General features: G+C 37.7%; 1 protein-coding gene across 1 annotated transcript in view; it reads left to right on the top strand.

Annotated features, from left to right (window-relative positions):
- Window positions 1-6255: 6255 nt before the first annotated feature.
- MCCC1 (methylcrotonyl-CoA carboxylase subunit 1) overlaps window positions 6256-27339 on the top strand; it is a 54679-nt gene continuing 33595 nt past the window's right edge. The window contains exons 1-7 of the mRNA XM_054581065.1: window positions 6256-6539; window positions 11044-11090; window positions 16070-16206; window positions 17088-17183; window positions 21677-21798; window positions 22200-22347; window positions 22436-22557. Coding sequence (XP_054437040.1) covers window positions 6451-6539; window positions 11044-11090; window positions 16070-16206; window positions 17088-17183; window positions 21677-21798; window positions 22200-22347; window positions 22436-22557 — 761 coding nt within the window. The 5' untranslated portion in view covers window positions 6256-6450. The remainder of the gene's footprint in view (window positions 6540-11043; window positions 11091-16069; window positions 16207-17087; window positions 17184-21676; window positions 21799-22199; window positions 22348-22435; window positions 22558-27339) is intronic.

Below are 27339 nucleotides of genomic sequence, written 5' to 3'. Positions count from 1 at the left end.
CTCAAAATCAATTGTTAAAATTTTATTTAAAAAGCAGACTTTGTTTTTTAAAAAAAGATTTAATCTTATACCACCCCTTTATGGCTATGTCTTTATTTATTATTAAATCAATAAGATATATATTATTATAGTTATGTAAACATTGTCCATTACCAAATCAAATATTGTGTACCAAGCACTGTTTCTGTCTTGTACAGATCTGGGGGTTTTTTTTTCTGGAGTCTCTAATTATCATTACCTTTCTCTGGACCCTACTGATTTTTTTTTTTTCCCCTTGGACTTAAGGTGAGAATTGGATTAATGGTGATCCTAAGTTCATTTGAATAGCGGTTCATGCAAGGACCTCATGGATATATCCTCTTATCTACCCTTGACTAAGATATTGATTTAGTTCTTCATTTACTTGTATTCAGTCAGGATCCGCTGTACCCCCAGGGCCCTCCATCTTTCTCCAGTAGAGACTGATTACATTTTAAATGAACTGAATAAGTACTCTCTAATGGAATAAAGAAAAAAGTTTTAGCCGTGGCCGGTTAGCTCAGTTGGTTAAAGAAAAAAGTTTTGACTAATTTACAAAATTTTACTTTTAAGCTCTAATAAATTATTAGATCTATATTCTAATATTTTTAGCTCACTAAAAACAATAAAAAGGAACTTTAAGTGTGACAAGAAATGTTTTACAAAGTGGATAAACATTACGTGTTTTCAAGAGATCATGTGTAGTCAGTCTAGTGATACAATATCTTGTATGTAAACACATCACTTTGTGGAGAGCATACCTAGAAGAAATTGGAGCTAATCTTATTAAATATCTATTGCTGAAAAGATAAGGCTATCTTATTTAATTTACTAACAATCTTACATATTATTTGCTTATTTTATAAAAAGGGGAAAATTGCAAGGTTAAATAACCTACCCAAATTCACAGTTAGTTAGTGGTGGAATTTGAAGTCAAGCCCGGGTTTGACCCCAAAGCTTACATCCTTCCTACTCTAGCCTGCTTTCCGGTCTGTTCTCATCAAACCTTACCTCCTATGTTGTATTTGTTTTTTCTCTTAGTGGACGAGTGTTCGTCTGACTACACAATTGTGCTTCCCGTGATTGGGGCCATCGTGCTGGGTCTCTGCGCTGTGGGTTTGATTGTCTATGGAATCCGCCTAAGGCGTGAATCATCTGGATACGAGAGAATCTAAGTGGTGCCCAGGGGAACAGAAAATAATGGAGCTTAGAGAATTCTTTCATTGTTTCCAAGATACTGGGGAACTTCCCTTAGATTGTAGGTCCTTCCAACAATGTAAACCATCTTTCACAAAAACCACATCATATCTGAATTAAGTTCAAGCAGAACATGAATTTCTGAATTTTTTTTGTTTATTTTAGAAAAGATCTAGTGAGCTGTTTAAGAGTATTTTCTAGTTTCCTACAAAATATCTTAACCATTCAAAGTCAACATTTGAGATATATTAAGTTAACATAATTTATATAAAGTGAGATATGTCTCCAATGTATAAACCAAAACATCAAATGTAATTAACACTACCTGTGTTCACATTGGGGACTTGATTTTTATCCTCAATCTTTTCCATTTTAAAAAGTGCCTGTGCTTTGTCTATAAAAGTGGTGTTACAATCCTTTACTATCCATGTTTTATATGACAAACATGCCTGGCAATCTACTAACTCCTTTTACTTTAAATTTTTTTTAATTATCAAAAAGAACAATATTTCACAGGTACAGCCTAGGTTTTTGGTCTAACGCCAACAAGAGGAACAAAGTAGCTTTTGTCTTTCACCTAGATGACTCCTGCTCCAGAACTGCTAAAGACTAAGAATTAGGTGGCTATGGACAACAGAATTAAATAATAAGCAAGAAACAACAATAATGACCCTTAATTATTGAACATACATGTGCCAGACCCTAGGCTAAGCAGTTTACATAATTTAATTTATATAATTTCATCATTTAATTCTCACAACTCATAGATGAATAAACTCAGACTTAACAAAGTTAATCACTTAAATACCATTCAGCTAACAAGCGGCAGAGCCAGAATTTGACTTCCCATTGGTCTGGCACCAAGGTCCCTGGTCTCTTCACTGTACCAAATTGCCTACAAGAACAAATGATATTAAGTACTGCCCAAAGCCTCACTCTGGCATATGCTCCGTTTTCACTCAGATTTATTCAGAATCATGACGGATGAGAGAGATGAAAGGACTTGACAGGAAATAAAGTAGCCTACCTTTAAGCTCTCTACTCTTTAAAGAAGACGGAGGGGCTCTGTAAGACATTAGTCAGTTTTTCATTTTAATGGGATTGTTTAGCTGTGGCTCTAAAGATGAAGAAAGTAAACTCAAGGTGTTTTATTTCCTTAAAAACAATTTTCTGCGGACTTTTCTTTCTTGAAGTAGATCCCCCTCTAGTGGTAGCTTGCATCTTCTGCACTTTTATAGCCACATTTTTTATTCTAGTTCATTATATTTCACATAGTAGCCAAAAAATAATTTCCATGCTTGTTGTTACTGCTAAAGAAAGGAACTAAGTCAGGACATTAACAGAAAAGGCCACATGCTTCTAGCATTCTTTAGTAAAAGAATAATTCAAGTCACCCCAGAGTACAAATTAAATTTCCTGACTTGTTCTCTTATGAGTCAATAGGATTGGCAAGATCCTGACTTTAGTCTTAAGAGGATATTGAATTGCATTAAAAGTTTTTGTAATAGAAACCTACTTTGGAGATTCATTTATTTATTATCATTCAGTTTTTTGGTTTTGTCGTATACCATTTTTTGTTTACAGTCTCAGTGGTTGGCCTTTAATATGGAGGTTATCACTTGAATCAATGAAGTGACAATGAAGTGAATCAATCACTTAAACTATTGTTCTATAAATAATTTATTTTGTTCTATTCTTCATTGCCACATTATTACCAGGTAGGAAGAACTTTTTGAGAGAAACTTAAATGCTAAGAAGATAAACCACATTAAAGTTACAAATTAAATCTTTCAACTCACTCCAGACTAACTGATTGGATTACTGGTTCACTTAAGTGCTGTCATAATTCATTCATTCAAACAACATTAACTAAGGACTTGCTAAATGCCAAACACTCTGGTAGGGTCTGAGATAAACAAGATGTCTTGTATTAGTTATCTATAGCTATGTAACAACCCCAACACTTAGCAATTTAAAATAAGCAAACACTTATTATCTCTCAAAGTTCCTGATGGTCAGAAATCGGGAAGCCCCTTAACTGAGTGGTTCAGGTTTAGGGTTCCTCACTGGGTGGCAGTTAAACTGTTGGCCAGAGCTACAGTCATCTGAAGGTTCAACTGGGGCTAAAGGACCTGCTTCCATGTTTACAGCACGTGGCGCATCCATAGGGAGGCTCACAACATGACCTCTGGCTTTTCCCAGAGTGAGTGACCCAAGAGAGAAAGACTGACAGTCCAACCACTCTTCACGCGGCCTTGACTGTCCACAAAGGCTGGTGTTGTCGCAGGGCCCCGGCAACGCTCACTTACATCTTTGCCTCAGGGGATTATTAACCATTTCCACCGCGGATGGCGGTGAAAGAGGGGGAGGGCGGGAGAGGTGGCTAAAATGAGACAGCAGCAGCCATAACGGGGGCGACCACACCAGAGAGCCAGCTCCCTCCCGGGCCCAGGCTGGAGCTCCCAGGGTTTGCAGCCCGGGGTACGTGGAACCCATCCTCCCCTCTCTCCCCCTCTCCTACTCAGATCTCCTCCTTGGGGGCTCAACCCCGGCCTCCTGCAGGGGAGTGAGGCACATGGAGAGGGGAAGTGGAAAGAGGAGGAGGCAGGAGAGGCAGAGAGGTGCCTCCCGTAAAAACGGAGGTGAGGTGTGAGCTAGGCCCCAGCTTCGAGGTTCCTAGACCCTCCCCCCTACATCCACCTGGGGGGAGGGATGAGGAAGCCACACCTTCACGCAGCGTTTGGGGAGAGGAGGTGGAGATTAAGGCTTTCCGCCCAGAGGTGGGCTCCGAGGTGGGCCTGGGTGTGGGCCTCAGTTGAAGCCCTGCCAGTTGGGTCCTGTTCTAATTCAGCACCCACACACTTGACACCATCCACCAGCATGTGTGCGCCACGGTGCTGGCCCATGACTCATGCCTGCACCACCACTCAAACACAGGTGCCCACGCCACCTTCACAGGCCAGCAGCATCTTCTCCCTGAGGACACCTTTCTTGTGTGCCGTGTACTCATACTTGACTCTGTTACCTTCTGGGACAGGCATGATGGTGGGGGACTGAGGTGCAGGCTGGGGACAGGTGCCTCTGGAACGGTCTTGCTCAGCCTGTGCACAAGAGGGCAGAGTGAAGGAAACCTCATCATACCTGCGCAGGATCTTACGGAAGTTAGCCTTGATCAGAAAGCTGCTGTCACTTTTCTGGGTGACCATGACCACTGAGTCATGCAGCTTCTCATCAAAGTGGACCTTTCGGTATATTGGCCTCAGATACTCCAGACTCTAGGCTGGCTGCCCTTGGCTGCAGCCACGGACGCCCTCTCTGCCAGCGGGTACGTGAGTGACGCAGCTCCTATGGGACCCCGCCTCTCAAGCTCAACATCCTCCTAAGCTCCAGGACACTAGCACCAGCAGGAGTGAACAGAGGATGACTGGGGGTTGGGGGGCGTGGAGATGGGCTTTCACGGGGTTGGGGGTTAGAGGCGGCGGGGGGTGGGGGCGGCGAGACACTCAACACTCGGGGCCAGCGAGGAGGAGGAAGCCCGCGCAGCCGCCTGCCTCACAGGCACGCCCTTGCCTCTTGTTTTTTCTTTATACTTTTAGTCCCTCCCCCAGCTTTATTGAAGTATAAACATAAAATTGTCTATATGGAAAGTGTGCAATGTGATGATTTGGGGAGGTGTGTATACACACACACACACACACACACAGAGTGATGTTCAGAGTCAGGTGAACATCATCACCTCACAGGGTTACCTTTTGCGTCTGTGGTGAGAACACCTAAGACCTACTCTCTTAGCAAAGTTCAGGTATACAATACAATATTATAAACTATAGTCATCATGCTGTACATTGCATTTTTCCGTTGATATTCATTTCATTAGTAAAATTGGACTACAGGTGTGTGTGCGGCCACACGTGCATGCGGCCTTTGTTATATTTTAGTATCAAAGTTAGGTTTACTTCGTAAAAAGATTTAGAAATACGACATTTTCCCTGCTCTCTGGGACAGAATAGCACTGGCGTCAACTATTCTTTATCATGTGGGTGGAATTTCCTGTTCAGACAAGATGGGCCACCTGCTTTAAGAAAAATGGTTCTTTGGTAATAATATGCTCTAGTTCTTCTATGGTAATTGTTTAGCTTTTCTGTCTCTTCCAGGGTCCGTTTTGGTAAATTGCATTTTCTCGTAACATCATCCATTTCACTCAGGTTTTCAAGTTTATTTCCTTAAAGTTGAGCAAAGTTAGTTTCTTACAAATCTGTATTTTTTTCTAGATCTGAGATCCTTTTCCAACTTAATTGTGGCAACTGTTCACCCACCTACGCCCCCACATCCCGCTTTGTTCTAATTAGATTAGTCAACCATCTATTTTATCAGTTTTTTCCCCCCAAATCCCTGGACTTATTCCTTTGATATTAGTTTCCTTAATTCATTTATTTCTTCTTTTATCTTTACTAATTTTTCTATTTTGCTTTCCTTATGTTTATTTTTGTAGTTTTTCTAACCCTTGAATTGGATGTTTCATTTACTTTGACTATGAGTTTTCTTGAGCCCCGCTTTAGCTAAATCAAATAAGCATCTACATATAGCGTTTTCAGCATCTTTATTATCTACATGTTCTGCGATTTCGATTTCGACTTCTTCTTTTTCCCGATAGTCAATTAAAACACGTTTTCAAAAGCTCAGGCGGTTTTACATTTTTTTAGTTTAGCTATTTATTTTATTTTTTTTCTTAATTTTGAGAATACGAATTTTGTATCCTGCTTCCCATTCCATTTGACTTTCGCTCCATGATTCCTTCGCTGCTTCCTCGCAGCTCTAAAGGAAACAATCACCAGGGAAGTTCTACCGGAAGCTGAAAGAGGACGCCCGCGCGAGGTGGGAAGAATCGGCGTTCCCAAACCTTGGGCCCCACAGAGGCGGAGGGCCAGGCAACCCCTCCGCGAGTTGGCGCGGAACTCCCGAGGCGGACAAGGCCGGATCCGCACTTCCTCGGGCACGCGGCCTGATTGGCCAGTCGCCTACCGAAGCTCTGCTCTGTTGCTTGATTGGTTTGGGAGGAGACACCCACCACTTTGGGATCGGCCCCATTGCCGGGTTTTGACCTAGACGGTGGCCAGCGGAGGACAAGAGGCTTGCGGAGCGGAGCCGAGACATTGCAGTGCGTGGGACGCTGCTGGTCTGCGCGACGCAGCTGGAGTGCTCCTAGGAGTCAGGGAGCCGCGGGGCTCCAGGGACATGGCGGCGGCCTCCGCGGTGTCGATGCTGCTGCTGGCGGCGGAAAGGAACCAATGGCAGCGGTTCCCGAGCCTGCTCCCGCCGCCGAGGTAACAGCCTCCGTAGATTTGTGCCTTCAGTTTGGGTATCGAGAGGGAGACGTCCCCACATCAAGTCCTTTCCTCTCTTCCCCCTTCCCTTCATCCACCCTTCATCGCTCTGTTTGCCCCTATTTTTCTTTTATGAGGAGTGGTGGAGGGGTGGAGCTGGGCTTGCCATCTGTTCCCCTTGCTGTAAGGGCTAGAATAACGCTGGTACAGCTCGTAACCGTTTACCGTATGCTTTCACTGCATCCCGTGTGTGTTTGTATGGAGGGGGGTCTTTATAATCCATGTTCTAGTGACCCCAAAGGAGTCAACGACTTGCCCAAGGTGACACAATAAGTGATGAAGCCAGGATGTCCTCAATGTCCCTTTTGGTTCAGCTATTCCTCAGCAGGTGTCTAGTTCAGACAAAGACTGCGGAGTTCTTTCTCTCTTTGGGAAGGAATCACGTTAACAAAAACTAGTTTACCTTCCAGAGGGCTGAGAAGTTGTTTTAGCAAAAGCTCTGTATGCAAGTTTAAACAAATGACTCACTCTAGCTACCTAACCAGACTCCACACCTTTTTCAGATTTTGAGCTTTAGCTTCGGTGACAATAACTTATGCAGTGAAGATACCCTCATGCTTCCAGGTAGTAGGCTTCTTCTTCTTCTTCTTTTATTTATAATTCTTTTCTTTTTAATTTCGTGATTTTAGAGAGAGAAACCTCGATTTGTTGTTCAAATTATTCATGCATTGATTGGTTGAGTCGTGTATGTGCCCTGACCAGGGATTGAACCCACAGCCTTGTCATATGGGGACAGTGCTCTAACCAACTGAGCTATGTATACTTCTTTATCTTCCTTTGCTTCATCATCATCAATCATTGTCATCATCATTCTCCATTATTTGGGAAGACAGTATGGGCACAGACTCAGAAGTCAGGGACTTTAGCTTTCCTACTCACTAGTGTGTGAGCAACCCTGGGCAAGTTACTTAGCATCTCTGTGCTTCAATTTTCTGACCTTGGAGGAGGTGATAATACTAGTACCTTGGATTGTGCAAATTAAGTAAATATATTCTTAAACAGAATCTGGTGCAGATGAATCATCAGTAGATATAGACTTAACCAGTTCGATTAGGTTTCTTGTTTGCTTTAGTTTTCCACAAACTACTGTAATACTTTGGGTTTTCAGTCATTTAATTGTAGGACCCAGAGCAAAATAAGACAGTAAAAGCAGTGTTTAGTGTTCTGTTCTTTCTCCTGAGTTTTATTTTCTTAAGTTTCCAGGGCTTTTCATGATACTGTGTAGACACATTTTCTCTCTTCCCTCTCTCTCTTAAACCTTAGCTGTTTTCTATAGAATTGTTTTCAAGTAGCTGTCACCTGGAAAATATTAGAGTTGTAATGGCATATAGAATTAAAGACCTTATCAGCATAGAGAGTATTTACATTTCTTTTTATATCATGATTCTCTAGTAACTCAGAAAAGAAATGTAGTGGCAGAATTTTAGAAATTAGAATAGAATTTATCTTGATAGGGTGGAATTATCTCATGGAAGCACTTCTTAATCTTGGTTTTTAAGCCATTAAATTGTAGCTTAGGTAATGGTGAAAAATAGATCAATCAAAACATTTTGGGGATAGAAGATTATAGTTAAGTGGTATGTGTGTTTTCAATTGTCAGTCAGTGTTCACTAGAAAATGGGAGAACAAAACTTTAGGTCAGCAATGGCTTTGAAATTTAACAATCTTAAGCTGGATTTAACAAAATGTAGCCATTTTATAGACACATCTATCCAGGATGGGTCTTGAATCTTACCAGAAACCTAACTGAGGAATGTGACAGGAAGATGCTATGAACTAGAAAATACCTTGCAAAGATCAGGAAAGTTGATTCCCCTTCCCTGAAGGTCAAGAAAGTGAGATCAGCTGAATTGGAAAAATAGGGGCAAACCATAGCCTCTTGTGGAGATTGTCTGTGGAAATCTAGTGGTAAAGCTCTGGGTCTTTCCATCAGTTCTTCACAGAAGGCAACATCTGATTGAGTGTGCATCACATGACAGTAAGTGTATAGATTGTAATGAGGAGGAAAAATTTCCCTCTACCCTGAAAGGTTCTGTTACAAAACACGGACCTATTGTAGGGGATCCCAGATGCTATTACAGGAACAGTGCTTCTCCTTTCTCCAGGGTTCCTCTGTTCTAGGTACATTTGCCTGCCACCCTAAAAAGTTATGGCTCTCAATGGCAGAGCTTGGTGAAAAGTAAGGGAACGATTTATTCAAAATTTGTACAGGTTTTGAATAATGGCTAAATGTTGCCATTGAATCTCAAAATCCCTTTAAAAGACCCACCAACACACATAGTCCTGCCTTCCCCCACCCTTTGCCCAGTGGGGCCAGTCATGGGTACTGTCCAGAAGAAAAAGAACACAAGTCCAGAGCTCAGCTGGGCAGGCCTCTCGCTGTTCCCAGCACCATCTGCTGCGTTGCCGCTCGCGGTCTCCAGCTCTTAATTCAGAGCCACGTGGCACCTTCTCATGGCCCACTAGCAAGAGTCCTTTCTCCCCATTCCTTCCCACGAGGTCTTTGCATTGTTCCCTTGTGGCGTGGAGCAGACCATCTCCGAGCTCTCATGCACATCCGAAGTTCTGGACCCCGTTACCAATCCCTTTGAGGGGGCCTAGCTGCACCCTGTTAGAGTTCTTCTGGCTCAAGTAATAAATTGACAGGAAACCCATTAGCAGGAGAAAAACAAATTACAGTTTAAAAAGATGTATACCTCCTGTGTATGTTGAAGAGACCTGGGAAAACTAAGTAACTTGTGAAAATGGGGGAAGCCATCTCTTTAAATACCACCTTCACTCGAGACTAAAGATGGTGGGGATGAGAATCAGATATGGAATTAAACACAGTAAACAAGGGTAAGATTGTTATACAGATGGTGTGCACAGCTCTGCAGACAATGGAAGGAAGTATCATCTTCCTGATGCAGTGAGGGAAACAATCTTACAAATGATTTCCCTGACAAATGTCAATGTCCTCTTATAAAGAGTAAGTAATTTCTACTAGGTTTTCTGGTTCTTAAAATTAGCCAGCCCAAAGTGATTGATATCGCAAAAGAGACATATTTTGGGGTGGCAACCTCTGCTCCAAGTAGGGCACCTATCACAAAGAGATTTATTTCCTGCATTTAGAGAGACAGAAGAGAGTCAGAGAGCTCCTCCCACTCCTGCTGCTTCTCAAGTGATTTTCAATTCAAAATAGTCAATGGTCACTGTGTGGTATCTTGAGCCCGCCTGCCCTGAACCCCAGCAGCTGTTTTTTGAAAAAATTTGATTCTTGAGAGAATGAAAAAAATCTTAGGTATGAAAAAACAAAACTCTATCTAGCAACTAGAGGGGTGTTTCTAGGGGTTGTATAAAACAGAAGTTCTTTGTTTTTTAATAGGAAGAAGGGTGGGACAAGGGAGCTATTAATGAAAAAAAGGGATTGTTTTTAGACCAGGACATCTTATTTTGGGGGTGGGGAGGGTGAGGAAACAGCAAGGGTTTTTATGGTGTAGATTGCCTCTTCTTTCTATGGGAGGAAGGCATGGAACTAATGCTGACCAGAAAATTCCAGACTGGTTGATTAAGACTGTATTTCTGGAAGAGATTGAAACAGCAATTAGAGTAGGTATTAAATCTATGTTTGGTATTATAGGCTTTAGCTCAAGTGAAGCCATTTTGGGCCTGTGGTTTTCTTTTTAACTGATAGTACCATAATTTGTGGCGCTTCAAAGCTCAACCCCTCTTACTATAAGATTCTTATTCCTTAGTACTTAAATTTTCTAGGGGGTGATAATGAAAACAAAAGATTGAGAAATACTGATGTAAGTGACTTGCCCAGGATCACCAGCAGCCAGTCCGTGGGTGACTCTGCTGGCAAATCCCACCAGCCTTCTTTCCCTTATTCAGCTCCTTCCTTTTACTTCTCTGGGCCTAATTAGCAAACCTGTCTTATCAGAGGGTTGACTTGGGTTAGTATTCTTCACACTGTAGTTTGACCAGTATATTTTATTTAATAAAAGGGAATAGAATAGAAACAAAACGCAGGGAAAGTCTCCTTTTATGCTTTGTACATATCTGTACCTGTTTGTGAAATCAAATACAATTTTTACTTTGGATTCTAGCCAATAAAAACAGTTTGAAAAAAGCTGAACTACATGATCTTGAAGTATCTTGGCTTTCCAGTCAATCGTCTTTGACTCTGTGGTCATATGCCAGTCTCAGGAGCACATGACCTTGAATGGTTCATTCAAGGACACGTACTGCCATGGAGAACAGCCAGAACTGTAGCTCCTGGTTTATAGATTAGTTTTCTTTCCACAAAGAATGTCTTAGTAAATCACTTTGTAGGCTTAAGGTTTAACTAAGGTCATATCTGGACTTGATTTCGAGTTTTTAAAAATTTAGATTATTTTGACAGAGTATTGACTGATCTTTCATATCCTGTTTAATTATAACTCTGTTTGGACTCATTTTATAGGAGATGGGCTTGGAAGCAAAGAGCCATGAAGTATGCAACAACTACAGGTATTAACAGTTTTTGTTGTACTATTATGCTTTGCTTCAGATTGTGAACTAAGAAACAGCAATGTTTAATTCCTTAATTTGCACATAATAGAAGTAGTTCTCATATACTTTTGCAGTTTTGGATTTTCATTATAATTTTCTTAGTAAGTATTGAGTTATGGTTTTTCTTTTATGTCAAATATCTTGCTGTTGGGTCTAAAATATATAGAGAAATATGGAGGACATTTTATATTTATTTTATTTCTGTCTGGCTCTCACTGTATTCAGTTAGAAAAACATAACTGTGATGATCTAAATCAGTGCTTTATAATGTGCATTTTAAGTAGCAGAACTTTTGTCTTGAAATAAAACTTTACATGGAATTCCCAATTAAAAAACATATTTAAATGTATCTTCTGATTGGTCGGTGAAGAACACTCCCCTCTCCCCACTAAATACACCTAATACTTCTCTTGGGCTCTATAGTTCCTTGTTGAAAAACATTGTTTTAAACTATATTAAACCTTATTTTTTGAAGATAACTATTATGAACTGTCAAAGTACATTTATTTCATGTGTAATGATGGAAGTGAATTTCATATATTAATAAAATGTCGTTATAGCACTGATGACAATGAACTGCTGCAATATCCATTTATATTGCAAGAGAACCAGGTATCCCTATGCCCAGAGTCATAGAGGTAGATGAGCAAGAGTATCTAAAAGCTCAAAGTCTGGAGTGAAGCTAACCTGGATTCAAATCTTAGATCCACCATTTCTTCAGCTATATAATTTTGGGAAAGTAATATCTCTTTCAATCTTAATTTCTTCATCTTCAAAATTGAGATAAAAATAATAGTATCTACTTCATATGATGATTGTGAGTGTTTAAGTCAAGAAAGAGTCTTTTTAGCACAGGACCTAGAGCATGGAAAGTACTTATTTTTATATGTTTATATATAAACATATATTTATTTTAGAGAGAGAGGAAGGTGGGGGGAGAGAGAGAGAAAGAGACATTGATATAAGAGAAACATTGGTTGCCTCCCGTATTTACCCTGACTAGGGATCTAACCTGTTAGCTAGGTATGTGTCCTGACCAGGAGTCAAACCTGCAACTTTTGGTACATGGAATGATGTTCCAACCAGCCAAGCCGCCTAGTCAGGGTAGTTGATATTTTTAGAGCATTTCATCCCCAGACAGCAGAACACATTCTTTTCAAGTGCAGTTGGAACATTTTCCAGGAAAGACCACATGTTAGGCCACAAAACAAGTCTCAGTATATTTAAGAAGATTAAAATCATATCATGAATTGTCTCTGACCACAGTGGTATGAAACTAAAAATCAATGACAAGAAAAAAATGCTGAAAAACACATAAACACATGGAGGCTAAATAACATGTTACTAAACAATAGTGAGTTAACAATGAGATGAAGGAAGAAATCAAAATATAATTTGAAATAAATGAAAATAAAAGCACAACAACACAAAATCTATGGGACACAGTGAAAGCAATCCTAAGAGCAAATTCATAGCAATAGTGGCCTATTCCAACAAACAAGAAAAATCTCAAGTAAACAATCCAACCATACATGTAAAGAAAATAGAAAAATAACAACAAATAGAGCCCAAAGTGAGTATAAGGTTGGAAATAATAAAGATCAGAGTGGAAATAAACCAAATAGAGTCTTAAAAAAATACAAAAGATTAATGAAACCAAAAGCTGTCTCTTTGAAAAGAGAAACAGGATTAACAAACCTTTAATCAGACTCATCAAGAAAAAGAGAAGACCCAAATAAATAAAATGAAAGATGAGTGACAACTGACACACAGAAGTACAAAGGATTATAAGAAAATACTATGAATAATTATATGCCAACAAACTGGATAATGTGGAAGAAATGGATAAATTCCTAAAAACACACAATTTTCCAAGACTAAATCAAGAAGAAAATCTGAACAGGCTATTTCTACCAGTGAAATCAAATCATTTTAAAAAGAAAAAAAGAAAAACCTCTCAACAAACAAAAGTCCTGGACTGGGTGGCTTCACAGTTGAGTTTTACCAAACATTTAGAAAAGACTTAACACCTATCCTCAAACTAATCCCAAAAATTCAAAAGGAGGGAAAATTCCTAAGCTTACTTTACAAGGCCAGCATTATCCTGATTCCAGAACAACACAAAGACATTACAAAAAAGACGACTATAGGCCAGTATCTCTGATGAACATAGATGCAAAAATCCTCAACAAAATATTAGCAAACCAAATTCAGTAATACATAAAAAGAAATGATCATACACAATGATCAAGTGGAATTATTCCCAGGATGCAAAGTTGGTTCAATTTCCTCAAGTCAATTCATGTAATACATCACGTAAGCAAAATGAAGGATAACAATCATATGATCACATCAATGGATGCAGAAAAACATTCTATAAACTCCAGCACCCATTTATGATAATCTTCATAAGTGGGAATAGAGGGAACATACCTCAATATAAAGGCCACGTATGACAAACCAACAGCTAACATCATACTCATGGTGTTAATGGGGGAAAACTAAAAGCATTTCCCTTAAGATCTGAAAGAAGATGGGGGTGCCTGCTTTCACCACTCTTATTGAACATGGTACTGGAAGGCCTAGCCACAGCAATCAGACAAGAAGAAATAAACAGCATCCAAATTGGAAAGGAAGAGGTAAAACTGATATTATTTGCAGATGACATGAGACTATATAGAGAGAACCCCAAATATTCCACCAAATAAACTATTGAAACTGATTAATGAATTCAGTAAATTAGCAGGCTACAAAAAAAAAAATTCAGAAATCAGTTGCATTTTTATACATCAATAATGAACTATCACAAAGAAAAGGAAACAATTCCATTTACAATTGCATTTTAAAAACACCTAGAAATAAATTTAACCAAGGAGGTAAAATGCCTTTACTTGGAAAATCATAAGACATTGAAGAAGATAGAAATAAATGGAAGCATATACCTACTCATGGATTGGTAGAATTAACATTGTTAAAATGTCCATACTTCCTAAAGCAATCTATAGATCCAATGCAATCCCTATCAAAATACCAATGGTATATTTCACAAACTAGAATAAATAATCCAAAAATTTATATGGAGTTCCAAAAGATACCAATTAGCCACAGCAATCTTGAGAAAGAAGAGCAAAATTGGAGGAATCATGCTTCCTGGTATCAAACTATACTGCAAGGCTCTCATAATCCAAGCAGCATGGTACTGGCATAAAAGCAGACACATAAATCAATGGAACAGAGCAGAGAGTCCAGAAATAAACCCATGCCTATGTGGTCAATTAATCTATGACAAAGGAGTCAAGAACATACAATGGGGTAAAGATAGTCTATTCAATAAATAGTGTTGGGAAAATTGGACAAACCATGCAAAAAAATTAAACTAGATCACATTATATACAAGAATAAATTTGACAGGGATTAAAGATTAAATACAAGATTTGAAACCACAAAATTAGGAGAAAACATAGGCAGTAAACTCTGACATTTAGCAATATTCTTTCTGATACATCTGCTTGGGCAAGGGAGACAAAAGAAAAAAATAAACAAATGGACTACATCAAATCCAAAATTTTTTGCACAGCAAAGGAAACCATCAACAAAACAAAAAAGGAGAAGATATTCTATTAAGTGGGAGAAGGTATTTGCAAGTGATATATTCAATAAGTGGTTAATACCCAAAATCATAAAGAACTCATACAACCTAACACCAGAAAAATAAACAATCCAATTAAATGGGCAGAAGACCTGAGCAAAAACTTCCCTAGAGAGGAGATACAGATGGCTATTAGACATGGAAAGATGCTCAATGTCATGAATCATCAGAGAAATGTAAATGAAGAACACAATGAGACATTACCTCACACCTGTCAGAGTGCCTATGATCAATAAAACCACAAACAACAAATTTGAGTGAGGATGTAGAGAAATGGGAACCTGCTCATGCAATGTTGGTGGGAATGCAAATTGCTGTAGCCACTATGGAAAACAGTATGGAGGTTCCTCAAAAAATTAAAAATAGAACTAAGTTATGACACATCAATTCCACTCTGAAGAAATACAAAATTTTTAAAAAAGATACATGCACCTCTATGGTCATTGCAGCATTATTTACAATAGCCAAGATATGGAAGCACTCCAAGTATCCATCAGCCAAGTGGAAAAGGAAGAAGTGGTAATATATGCAATGGCCATAAAAAAGAATGAAATCTTACCATTTGCAACAACATGGATGGACCATAGAGGGTATTATGCTAAGTGAAATAAGTCTGACAGAGAAAGATAAATTCACTTGAATGAAGAATCTAAAGAACAAAATAAATAAACAACAGAAACAAACTCATAGGTGCAGAGAACAAATTTATGGTTGCTAGATGCGAAGGGGTTGGAGGGCTTAGAAAGAAGGTAAAGGGATTGAGAGGTACAAATTGGTAGTTATGAAACAGTCACGAGAATGTGAAGTACCGCATAGGGAATACAGTCAATAATATTGTAGTAACTAACTATGGTGCCAGGTGGGGACTTGAATTATCAGCAGGTCGCTTTGAAAATTATCTAATTATCTAACCACTATGCTGTACATACACATGAAACTAATATAAAATAATTAATGTCAACTCTAATTGAAAAATAAAATTTAAAAAAGATTACCATTAACTATGATGGGGGGCTTTTGGCTATTTTGGTCTTTAGTATAACAAAGAATCTTTTAATTTCAAGTTGAAAAACCAGTGATTTAAGAGTTCCTATTAATAAAGATATATTGAATTTCAGTAAAAAAATGCACATTCTAATATTAGTTAAAGTGGTTATTTTAAGTTCTGTTATGCTGATTTTATCAATATAAGTGCTTATCACTTTGTTAATATCATAGAATATTTATTTTGCATTCTTATTCCTTGCTCCCCAGTAACATTCCTTCGATGATTTTTATGGTATTTTAGGACAAAACATTACCAAGGTCCTCATTGCCAATAGAGGAGAAATTGCCTGCCGGGTGATGCGAACAGCTAAGAGAATGGGTGTGCAATCCGTGGCTGTTTATAGCGAGGCTGACAGGAGTTCCATGCATGTAGACATGGTATGTTGACAACTGGAAGTCATTTTGTAAGTGATCATATTTAGTGTGTCAGTACTTTTGGTTCTTTATGTTGACAGTTTATATTTGCTAGTGGTAACAGAGTTTTACTAGGTTAAATTCAACTGCTCAGTAATTCTTCTTGGGAACATTTTTCAAATATAACACAAGTTGAACAGTGCACTTTATGATACAGTCAATTTACAGGCAAGGTCCTTTCAATAAGGATTAGTTAAAGCAGTTCACAGAACGTGACTGATGCACAGACCACACTTCATGTGGCACATATCCATATCCCTGATGCACAAGGAGAAGGAATCAAGTTTCTATCTTAGCAACTACTGATTATTGGCCCGCGATCCTAGACAAGTCCCCCAATGTTTCAGAGACTTGGCTTAACTGGAAAATTATATCTAAAAGGACCCTACTCCCCTGAGATTTGTGTTATCAATTATAACTAGCTATTATTCACCAGACAGAATCCAGACATGGATGAATTCAACTATTGTCCTTCTTTATGTCCATAGCAAATCTCCAAGCACTGACAAGTCCACAGTGATCAGCTTCACCTGAACTTTCAGCATTGTACAGCAGGCCCATGAAGCTTCCTAGCCACTTTTCATACTGTGACTAACTGTTGCTTTCTATCCTATTCCACTTTAATTTTACTCTGGTGTATGACATATACATAAAAATCAAGTTTTGACATCCTCTTCATGCAAAAGATTTCAAAGTAGCTTACTTTTACAGAATAGATGTGAGCTGGTACTTCTGTATTTTTGGGGGGAAGCTAACTTTTATTTATAACAATATGTCCTTGAAGCAGTGCTGTATAGAGTAGTAGGTCTGGATTTTTTTTTTAACACATTATGTTTCTTAAACAGGCAGATGAAGCATATTTTATTGGTCCTGCTCCTTCTCAGCAAAGCTACCTTTCTATGGAGAAAATCATTCAAGTGGCCAAGATCTCTGCTGCACAGGTAAGAATGATGAAGATGTTTATAGTACAAAAAGAACAAGTATTGCACAATTTTTACAAAATTATTTATAGAACTCATTTTTATTTTTAGCCATTCCCAGTTTTCTGTCTTTCCTGTTAAAAGCATATTAGTACTATGGAATGAACAATCTAAGTAGGCTTGCAATTTTGTGACCCACTAGTGAGAACTGGTAGCTAAATACATGCCTAAAGGATAGGGAAATTGCCCAATGGTAGTAAGAGTAGTACTGGTTTTTCTTTTTTGATCCTGTGGTTTGGATATATTAAATTGTTCTTTTTAAGAGAAATTAAATTTCTTGAGGTCATTCCCCCGGATGTGTGGTTGAACTTTATATTTGCAAGTAGATTGCCCCTTTTCTTTTTAGTTGGAAAGGAGAGTATTTATCTAGTTTATCAAATAAGTATCTGTTCAAAAGAATGAAAGCTAACAACGAACACTTTGAAAATGAAATTATGGAAACAGTTACATTCATTATAGTATCAACCAAAATCAAATACTTGGTAACAGGAAAACCAGTTCAAGACCAGTGTATTGAAAGCTAAAACACTGCTGAGTGAAATTAAAGGAGTCCTAAATAAATGGATAGATGTATCATTGAAAGACTCAGTGTTGTTAAGATGGCATTTCTTTCCAAATTGATCTATAGATTTAATTCACTCTATATCAAAATACCAACAGGCTATTTTGTAGAAATTGACAAGCCTGTTCCTAAAATAGCCAAAGGCCTGGTAGATGCTCAAAACAATTTTGAAAAGACTAAAAAATTTGTAGGGTTTAGGCTTTTGGATTTCAAAGCTCATCATAAAGCTGTGGCAACCAACACAGTATATTATCAGAAGGCTAAATAAATACGTTAGTGGAACAAGATAGAAATGCACATTTATGGTCAATTAATTTTTGAATAAAGGTAAAGTCATTTGATGGGGAAGGAGAGTCTTTTTAACAAGTGGTACTGAAACAATCAGGTATCTATAGGTAAAAAGATGAACCTAAAGTCTAGTTCTTACACTCTCACCTTATACTTTTCATAAAAAAAGAAAATTGAAATATATCATAAACCTAAATGGAAGATCTTAAAACTATAAAATTTTTAGAAGAAAACATAGGAGAAAATCTTTGACCGGGCTAGGGAAAGATTTCTTAGATATAATAACATAAACAAGATCCATAAAAGAAAAAAATAGATAAAATAGACCTCACCAAAATTTTAAACTTTTGCTCTTCAAAAAAAACCCATTAAGAATATTTAAAAAATCAGCAATGGACTGGGAGAAAATATGTGCAAAACATATTTGATGAAGGATTTGTTTCTAGAATATAAAAGAAACAGTTTATAACTCAATAAGAGAAACAACCCAATTGAAAAAAAAGGGCAAAAGATTCAAATATTCATCAAAGAAGATACACAAATGGCCAATAAGCCCATTAAAAGATACTCAATATCATTAGCCATTAGGGAAATTGATGTTAAAATCACAGATACTCATTAGGATGCTGTAAATCAAAACAATTTATAACAGATGTTAACAAGGATTTGGAGAAACTGTAACCCCCTCATAAATTTGCTGGTTGAAATGTAAACTGGTACAGCCACTGTGGAAAAGCTTGTCATTTCCTCAAAAATCAAACATAGAGTTACCATATGAACCATTAACTCCACTTCTTAGATATATACCTAAATGAAGTGAAAACATATATCCAAACTTATATATGAATGCTCATGACAGCATTATTAATAACCAAAAACTGGAAATCATCCAAATATCCATCAACCAATGGTTGCATAAATAAAATGTGCTCTATCTATAGAATGGAATTATTATTCAGCAATGAAAAGGAACAAAGTACTGATAAATGCTAAAAAAAATGAATGGACCTTGAAAGTATCATGTTCACTATAAGAAGACAGTCACGAAAGACTTTATATACTGTGTGATTCCATATGTACGACACGTCCAGGCTCGTCAAATCTACAGAGACAAAGTAAAGCAGCGGTTGCCTAGGGCTAGGGGTGTGTGGGGAGTGGGGAATAACTGCTCAGAGGCTGAGGTTTCGGTTTGGAGCAAAGGAAACTTACATGATTAGATTTCATTCAGTGTTTTAGATTATGGTGATAGCTGCACAACTCGGTGACTATACAAAAAATTATTGGATTGGGTAAATTTATGGTGTGTGAATAGTATATCAAAAAACTATAGCACTATGCACCCACTAGCATGGCTAAAATCAAAAAGACTGATGATACGGCATGTTGGCAGGGATGTAGAGAAACTTGGACTCATCATACATTGCTGGTAGAAATGCAACAATGGCACAATTACTTTTAAAAAGTGGCTGGTTTTTAAAAAGTTAAACATATACTTACCGTGGTTTGCCCCCCAGTAGTTGCCCTCCTGAGCATTTCCCCACGAGAAATGCAAAATAGCCTTATATGAATCTTCGTCATGGCCACAAACTGGAAACAAATCCAAATGAATGCGTAAACTAAATGTGGTATGTCCGTAGTGGAATCAATTCTATAAAAAGGAATGGACTATTGATGCATACAACAACGTGGATGAACCTCAAAAAATTACGCTGAGTTAAAGAAGTCAGACACAGAAGACTGTGTACTGTATTATTCCATTTCTATACAATTTCTAGAAAAGGCAAAACCATAGAGCAGGTCATTAGTTGTTTGGTTCTGAAAGTAAGAATTAGTTATGCACATAGGAACACAGGAACTTTTTTGAATGGTAGAAGTATTCTCCTATAAAACCGTGTTGTACTAAGAGTCACACAGTTATATAAATTTACTAAATTCACAAAACTATATATTGTAAATAATGCCTCAAAAAAAAGCTGTTAAAAAAAACAAGGAGAACTGAGTGTTGACCTTTTCCATTTTGCCTAGTGTAAATAACGTTTGACCATTTCATAGAAAATGTCCAAAATTGAGCATTGGTTAAAAAAAAACCAGAATTGCAACTGACATCAAAATGTGACTTTCAGCATTTTATTCAGTAGAATTTTGTTGCCTGTTGTCAGTAAAATGTGGGTTGTTCTACTCATTTGAATTTCCCAGGCATCAGAAGCTTACCCCTTTAATTTTGAAATGTTCTTTGAATGTAACTATTTTGAAATAGGGTTGGCAGAGCTTTTTTGTTTTCTTTACATTCACTTACAGTTATAGTACATAACATAATTATTATTTTAGAAGAACAAAAATGCTCTGAGGACTACAGAAGTTGGCGAGAGAGTTGCTTCATCCCTCACTAAATAATCTAAACTGCTGTTTGCTTTCCCGTTTCTTCCTTTCTTCTTGGCAGTATGTTTGCCCTGAGAAATCATGCTGTCCTTTGTGCACTGATTTTCATCTTCTGGGAGCTAGAAAGCCAGATAATAAATTTGTTAAAATTAAGTAACTTGCAAATAACTAGGCAGAGGTCATAAGGGGTCCTCTTTCACTAAAGTCTATTCAGACTTTAATATATGACCTTTTGTTTGCTTACTAGTTTTTTGTTTGTTTGTTTGTCTTAGAAAGGCAACATGGGCACGTGGTGACCTGAAGATAAACGAGGTACCATTGTGCTAGTGTGTTCTTTTGGCTTTTAAGTACCATCGTTTCAGTGCTACACCAGCTTTATACCAAGGCAGGATTGAGAAACCCCTATCACCTGTACTCCTACTTACCAATATTCCTTAACATTCTACCCTAATAGCAGTATTATTTTAAATTAAAATACAGATTCTTCTGTGCTGTCTGATCCATCCATCCGTTCCATTTGTAGATATATACTGAAAAGAATTTAAAGCAGGGACTCGAAGAGATATGTGTGCATCCATGTTTATAGTAGCATTATTCGTAAGAACCAAAAGGTGGAAATAATCCACATCCATCAGTAGGTGAACGGTAAACAAAATATGGAATATGTACATGCAGAGGAATATTATTCAGCCTTAGAAAGGAATGAAATTCTGATATATGCTACTATATGGATGAACCTTGGAAATACTATGCTAAGTGTAATAAGCCAGATACAAAGGATAAGTATTGTACAATTCCCCTTATATCAGGATCCTAGAATAAACAAGTTCAAAGAGACATAAAGAAAAATTTATAAGACAGAAAGTTACCAGTGAATGGGGAATTAATGTTTAATGGGTACAGAGTTTCTATGTGGGGCGGTGAAGACACTTTGAGGATGGTTGGTGGGGATGGTCACATAGCATGTACTTAATGCCACCGAAATATACACTTAAAAGTTGTTAAAATGGGGCTTTATGTTATGTATCTGTTACGACAATAAAAAGAACTACAGATTCTTCTGGTTCAGGTAAAGCTCCAGAGCATTAGTTCACATGGTAGAGACTGTAGTGTACCAACCACCAGCATAGGGAGAAGCCTATGTCCCGGAGGAAAATGACACCTGCTGCATCACAGGCTGCCAGTGGAGCGCTAGTAAATTTGTCTTTTCATTTCTCACTTCTAGGCTATCCATCCAGGGTATGGTTTTCTTTCAGAAAACATGGAATTTGCCGAACTATGTAAGCAGGAAGGAATTATTTTTATAGGTCCTCCTTCATCTGCAATTAGAGACATGGGTATTAAGAGGTATGAGTTTATATTGTTTAAATAGCAAGGTCAATTAAAATTATTGGTTTTATCTACAATAGACATGTTAATAATATCCTTTTGTTGTTGTAGGCATAAGTTATCTCTCTGCCACTCCAGTGAATTACAGAAAATGTTCAACTAATTAATATTTCTAATCAATATTCTAATTCTTTTGGGAGGATAAAATCAACTGGACTGAGGAAAGCTAACAGCTATTTTAATGTTTGTATTAATATTTGTTGTCTCAGACTGAGACTGTATGAAAGCATCTCTATGGGATAGGATGCTTTCTTTTAAAAGTTTCATTATATTTTATAGATTGGGCTATATTTCTTTCTCTTATATGAAATATTTCATAGAATTTGGGCATCTGGCTTTTTTTTTTTTTAATCCTGAAGTACATCCAAATCCATAATGGCTGCTGCTGGAGTACCTGTTGTGGAAGGTTATCATGGCGAGGACCAAACAGACCAGTGCCTGAGAGAGCACGCTGGAAGAATCGGTTATCCCGTTATGATTAAAGCCGTCCGTGGTGGAGGAGGAAAAGTAAGATCGTGCATGCTGGTGTTTTCCATTTCAAGCTAGTCATCTTTGTTTTATTTATGTTGTAGTCATGTCTATCTTTCCATCTTAGGGTATGAGGATTGCTAGATCTGAAGAAGAATTTCAAGAGCAGTTAGAATCAGCACGGAGGGAAGCTAAGAAATCTTTCAATGATGATGCTATGCTGATTGAGAAGTTTGTGGACACGCCAAGGTGGGTTTAGCTTTTATTTTTGACTCAGATTTTTTAAATTATAAAAGAAATGCATGCACATTATATAAAATACAAAGTCCTAATAGAGTATAAGTAAATTAGTTCCCCAATCCCACACCCTGATGTATCTACTTTTATGGTATGGCATGCATACCTCCAGGTATTTTCTATGTAAATAGAAACATTTATACATATACAAATGGAAGACAAAATACATACATACAGAAGAACAGTAAATAGACTCTTATGTAATATTATATGCTAATATTATATCAGGCATCTTTCCATGTCAGTAGATATAGGTCTGCCTTATTGTTTTTTTTTTGAGCTTAATGGTTCCATGATATTTATATCCCATTAATTCGTTCAATTCATTACTTTTGGATGGAATTTAGGGTCTTTTACAAATAAAAAAACATTTGTAAGAAATTAAGCTATATTTTACAAAACTCCATAAACATCAGTTGAAATGCTCAGAAAATGGAAATAGTTACCAAAATTAAATTGTAATTGTAAGTGATATTTTAACGAATAATACTAACAGTTCACACTTTTATATTGCACTTACCATGTGCTGTTTCTATGTATTTTACATATACTAACTAATCTTGCTGTCCTAATTCTAATCTAATTCTTGCAAGAACCCCTTTAGATGGGTACTATTCCCATTTTGCAGGTGAGGATACTGAGCAACAGAGTAGTCACATAACTTGCTTGAGGTCTCCCAACTAAGAAGTAGTGAAGCTTGGATATCAACCCCAAAATTTGGCAGTTTGACTCCAAAATTCACACTCTAAGCCACTGCACTAAATTGCTGCTCCAGGTACCACAATAACAAAAGCCATGTAAATTTCTAATTTTTTTTTTATTTTCTGGATTTTATTTTCATGTCTTTTGCTTAAAATAATGTTCTGATTATAAAGGTTTCCTGTTACATAGACGTTTTGGTAATTTATGTAGTTATAGATACGTAGGTAAAGATATCCTGTATATCAAGTGACTTTATAAAGAATAACTCATTTAGGAACCACAACCAGAGAAGGATTTACCTTGAAATGTAATGAACTGAAGTTTCAGGCCCTTCATTTGCATGAACCTCTAGCAAGTTCCTGTACCTAATGTTGTATTCTTTTTAAAGAGGGCCCCCAAATTGTTTTTGTTTCAGACTGTACAAATCTTATAACTGTCCCTGAGCATGGCACTGTAAGTGAAATTCATTTAGAGTTTGTTTGTTAAAAAAAATGTCAGCTTCAAAATAAGCAAGTTAATTAGGAGAACAGAACATATGCCACCTATCAGTGGGAAGTATGGAAGAGACAGGAGACCCTAAGATAACTTAGGGCTCCCTTCCACAACATCTTTCAGAAAGAAAAGGCTGACTATCCACACTGGATTCTAGACTTAGAATTGTTGTGGAGACATCAGCTAGCTATTTTGATGACTGTAACTCCATGCTTGCAACATTTTTTGAAGCTGCAAATTCTTTCTTTGTGAAATGTTAGCTATATATTACCTCATATTCTAATATATTCCCCTAATAGCTAGGAATCTTCCTGGGAATCAAGGATCTGCCAGTATATATTTTTAAATTTTCCCCCATATATTATTACTTGGCATACTTCTTTCTTCATATTAGGCACCAACAATAGTTTTTGAGGTTTTTCAAGATGGCAAAGGAGTGAATGGAAGTCACACTGACTTCCTCCTAGGCTAATTTGTAATTACAACTAAACTGGGGAGAAAATATAACCAGCAACATTGAAAGGAAAAACAAAGCAACAGTAACCAGAAGGGAGGAGGGAAATGGGTAATGGGGAAAAAAAGGGGAAGGGTCAAGTCAAGGGACATGTATAAATGACCCATGGACAAAGCCAAAGTGGGGAAGGGTTAAGGGTGGGAGGTGGGGGTAGGTGGGGCAGGGGAAAGTGGTGTGGGAAAATGGAGACAAATGTATTTGAACAATAAAAAAAATTAGAAAAAATATTTCTTGAAATATAGAAATAACATGAATACATTACAAATTTTTGGAAAATATAGGAGTTGGAAAACAAAGTCACTTATAATCCTATTCTGTCAGTATTAGCATATTTATATATTTCCATGCTGTATTTTCTAGTAATATTTTAATATGATAATCATACTGTATATACTATATTATATCATGCTAAATAGTTACCTGTTGAATTAGTGGAGTGCTAGAAAATTGTCAAGATGCTGATAACTGAGAAGAGATACCAAGGTGTTTTACAGATCTGATCAGCTATTGCATTTATCTGAAAGGCTGGGATTAAAAATAGTCTTCAAAGTATACTGTTTGGAGGGTAATAAAAGAAACCAAATTCTGTCTTCACTTCATAGTCAATATTCTATATGAATTTAAAATATAAATATGAAAATAAAAACTTTAGAACTTTTAGAAAATATCAAGGGTTTCCTAATACAATCCAGCTGTATCTACCTATCTAGCCAGACCCTAGCATGGCTGATTGGAGTGGCTGGAATTTTATATACCTCCTGGTTCTCAGACACTGCTCTATAGCCTCTACGTTAAGTCAAGCAACAGAAGAGGCCAGGCAGCAAAAGGAATATAACACAAGAGATTTGATGACTGCAGAATAAAAGCAGAAAACACAGATCCTCAATGATCTTTCTTTGTAAGAAGCTAAAGGAAAAATGTTTCAGACTTTTGAGATCTCAGAATAAGAACTGGATTCTGCTCTTGATGTGGCACCTACATGCTCATTTCAGAGCCTGGAGTCCCTACTATAGTGTCTTCTTCCCTGGAGCAGCTAAAAGATAAGAGAGAGTCAGTAGAAGTGGTTGAAGTTTATAATTGGAAATTGTTCAGCAGCAGCATTTAAAGAGCTTAGAAGATGTCACATCTGAAGAGCAAGTAAAAAGCTGAACAGAATGAAAGGCAATGACTTTTAGACACATAAGCAGATTGAGGCCACAGGGCAAGCCACCACCCTGAAATACAGGTAGGCATGTGAATATAGGTAGTCACTGCCAAGATCAGTTACCAGGAACAGAAGCTGCTGGATTTAAGTGAGATTTTGACAAATTACTGGAGGCTGATTGTGGACTAGCTTGATAGTGAGAAACTCCTTGGATTCCAGTGTTATGGGGAACCCCCCAAATTGTAAGCAGTTTTACTGCCAGGAACCCCACGAAGTTCTCACAGTGAAAATCTAAGCAAAATTTCCTAAAATTTTAGAGTAAGGTGAGTAGAAAAGTAACCTTTTGAAATAGGCCCAGAGCAGTTTATTCTCAATAAGAAACGCCAGCACTCCATGAGAAACTTGACCGGAACCTTTTCTGTCCTGGGAGAAGGGCAGGTAGCCAGATCTAACCTCTGACCTGCCTGTTTTACCTAAGGGTGAACAAAAAAGTTAAGAAACACTTCTGAAGCAAGATCAGACCCAATAAAACACTGAGATTTAATCATAAGATTATAGAATGCTTTCCTTCCCTTATACCTTACCAAGTCACCAGGGCTCCTATATAATAACAGTGGGTTAATCTGAAAGACACAGACTCTGTTTAGGAAGCAATTCTTAGGGAAGCCCATAGACAACAGGAGAAAACAAAAATAAAACAAGGACACTGGGGGAAAGTTAAGTCTCTGGCATCTACAGCTATTACGTGCATTAAACACAACATTTCTCTAAGCTAGATTAGCACGTTATAAAATGTTAAAGGCCTGTTTATCTCAGTTCCTGACAGTCTCAAGTGGACCCTGAAAGGGTGGTCACCATTCAGTTTTTCCTGAAAGTCCGTCCCACAATGTCCTTCTTGAGCCATGGGGCATGAGCAAAGGAAAACCAAAAGCGCCAGGTGGTCCAGAGCTCCTTGGCCTTCCCGGACTCGTGATCTGAAATCGCCCGTATCCGGCACCAAGGAGTAATAGTGGGCCAACAACAGGGGACTGTGATACCCTTCAGTTATTAATGCAGGTTTCACATGCAAATCAATCCTAACTTAACATTAAATCAGTCCTAACTTAACATTATTAAACACACAGCAAATCAAGAACACAACACATAAGAAGGGGCAGAGCCCATTAATGAACCCGAGTCAATTGCAGGTTTGGTCCCCAGGCAGGATGTGTATGAGAGGCAACCAATTGATGTTTCTCTCCCTCTCCCTCCTTTCCCCTCTCTAAGCATGTCCTTGGGAGAGGATTTAAAAAAAGTCATCTTCACTTTTCTTAAAAAAAAAAAAGAAAACGAAAAAGAAAGAAAAAGAATGCATTTGATGGACTCAGCAGTAAACTGGAGACAGCTGAAAAAAGAATCAGTCATTTTGACCATATGTCAATGGAAACTTGCCAAACAAAAACAAAGAGCTATAAGAATGAAAACAAATACAGCATAAGTAACTGTCAAGAACTGTGGCACAATTGCAAAGGTGCAGTATGTGCCTATTTGAATACAAGAAGAGAGATAGGAGTGGGAGAACTATTTCAGGCAATAATGGCCAAAATATTCCCAAAATTAATGACAGACCCCAAACTACAGAACCAGGACATTGAACAAATTTTAAGATTATGTTCAGACTTCAGGAAAACAAAGACAGAAAATCTTGGACAAAGCCAGAGGAGGGAAAACACCTTCCTATTATCAGACCTCTCACAGAAACCATGCAAGCAAGAATCAAGAGGAGTGAAATATATAAAGGGTTGAAAGAAAACAAACAAACCTCGAATTCTGTATGCAATGAAATTATCCTTCAGACATAAAGGAGAAATAAAGATGTCCTCAGACAAACAAAGATTGAGGG

This window comes from Pteronotus mesoamericanus, unplaced genomic scaffold (genome assembly GCF_021234165.1).
Source record: "Pteronotus mesoamericanus isolate MK-2021 breed Mesoamerican mustached bat unplaced genomic scaffold, CSHL_Meso_final contig_116, whole genome shotgun sequence".
NCBI lineage: Eukaryota > Metazoa > Chordata > Mammalia > Chiroptera > Mormoopidae > Pteronotus > Pteronotus mesoamericanus.
The sequence above is the reverse complement of the archived record's forward strand: the minus strand, read 5'-3'. Positions and strand labels throughout refer to the sequence as shown.